Source organism: Galeopterus variegatus, unplaced genomic scaffold (assembly GCF_000696425.1).
Source record: "Galeopterus variegatus unplaced genomic scaffold, G_variegatus-3.0.2 Scaffold936, whole genome shotgun sequence".
Taxonomy (NCBI): Eukaryota; Metazoa; Chordata; class Mammalia; order Dermoptera; family Cynocephalidae; genus Galeopterus; species Galeopterus variegatus.
Genome location: NW_007727047.1, coordinates 436,758 through 438,305, shown reverse-complemented (window position 1 = coordinate 438,305; position 1,548 = coordinate 436,758). Strand labels below are relative to the sequence as shown.

The window sequence follows — 1,548 nt, the reverse complement described above, 5'->3', positions numbered from 1 at the left end:
TTAAACAAATTTTCTTTTTATTCTTTGGAAGACCTCTAAGAATAAAAGTCTTGAAATATCAATCCTTAAAAATGGTCAGAACTGCCTAAGATAGAAACTCAAAAACTAAACTTGGGTCCAGTGGATTCTAATGGTACACTGAGGGTTAAAAGAAATGGGAATCCTTTGTTGTGCAAAAAAAAATTTTGTTATGAGGTAATTTGGAGTTAACTGAAAAATCTTTCTTTATCTTTAAGGCTTTAGGGGACCAGATACTATTTGTAAGTCGTCCGGATAAGAAGAAAATACTTTTCTTCAATGATAAGAGCTGTCAATTTTCTGTGGATGAAGGTAAGCCTTTCTGTATAGATACTTTCTTTAGTTTGTAAATATATTACAATTTTAGGGTGATAAAATTTACAATTTTTATACTACAATTATAATTTAAATTTTAAAATACTGCTTGTTTAGCATTATCATCTCTAAGAACAGAGCTAATGGTCCCTGTGTCTAACGTACTGTCTTGTAGAATGCGCTTTGAAGTATGTGATTTGAAAGATTTTAGGTTAATTTTACTTGTAATGACAGTATAGCAGTTCATGATTTCTTATGTTTGTAGCTCAGCTGTACCAAACAGGGGTTTATTTCTTTGTCTCTATACTTTTACAAATGTAAAATGTTGATATGAAATATCTTGATATGAAAGCTTGAGGCAGGATGGGAAAAAGAACAAATGTTTGTTGATGACTGGTGTTCTTTTATGAATCTTTCAATTATCAAACTGGGTAAGGAAGGAGATAATTTTTTTCTTTCTGGCAGTTGTAGAGTTGGATGCTACATGTTGAATCTCTACTAAATGTGTGATACCTATATTTTGGCTTTGAGTTTTAAATATTTGGTCAGTATTTGTCTTGTAAAATATTAATTAAATAAGTGTTTGGTGATGAGAAATTTCTTTGCTTATTCAAGTAGAAATTCCCATTTAAATCAATGTTGTGGTATTTTATTATGAATTTGTATTTATTATAAATTTGTATTACTATAAATTTGTGCTACAAATGGCAAGAAAAGAATTTTGAACATCAATTTAATTATAAAATATCAAAATAATACAAAGTGACAGTAAGATATTCTAACAATGTAGAAGTACATAGAGAAGTTCAAATAGTGAGGCTGTTGCTGTGGCCTGCCTAGTAAGTCATGTTGGCTCTACTTTATGGCATTAAATAAAAGAGATTCTATTGAATGTGTAATTTTGTGTAACAAATGCATTTTTTAAGTCTTATTCCTTTAGTAGCCAATAAATGTCTTCCTTATGATTTTGTAACTTGCACATACCTTAAACTAGTTTTTCTATGTTATCTGGCTATAGGTGTTCAGGTTTGTGGTGCTAGTAGGTAGGGCTATAGTCAGCTTGAAGCTACTTAGATACCATGATTTGTTTTAGGAAATAGAATGTTCTGTTTTTGTGAAAGTCCTGATTGAATACCTCATAAGTAGTTGGTTTTCAATAAATGTCTGTTAAATAAAAATTTGCAGAATATTTCAGTTCTGGGGCCGGCCCGGTGG

At 30.5% G+C, this 1,548-nt stretch overlaps 1 protein-coding gene across 1 annotated transcript in view; it reads left to right on the top strand.

Annotated features, from left to right (window-relative positions):
• Nucleotides 1–1,548, top strand: part of GTF2E2 (general transcription factor IIE, polypeptide 2, beta 34kDa) — a 76,141-nt gene that overhangs the window by 49,053 nt on the left and 25,540 nt on the right. Inside the window, exon 6 of the mRNA XM_008573584.1 lies at nucleotides 237–330. Within this exon, the coding sequence (XP_008571806.1) occupies nucleotides 237–330 (94 nt within the window). The remainder of the gene's footprint in view (nucleotides 1–236; nucleotides 331–1,548) is intronic.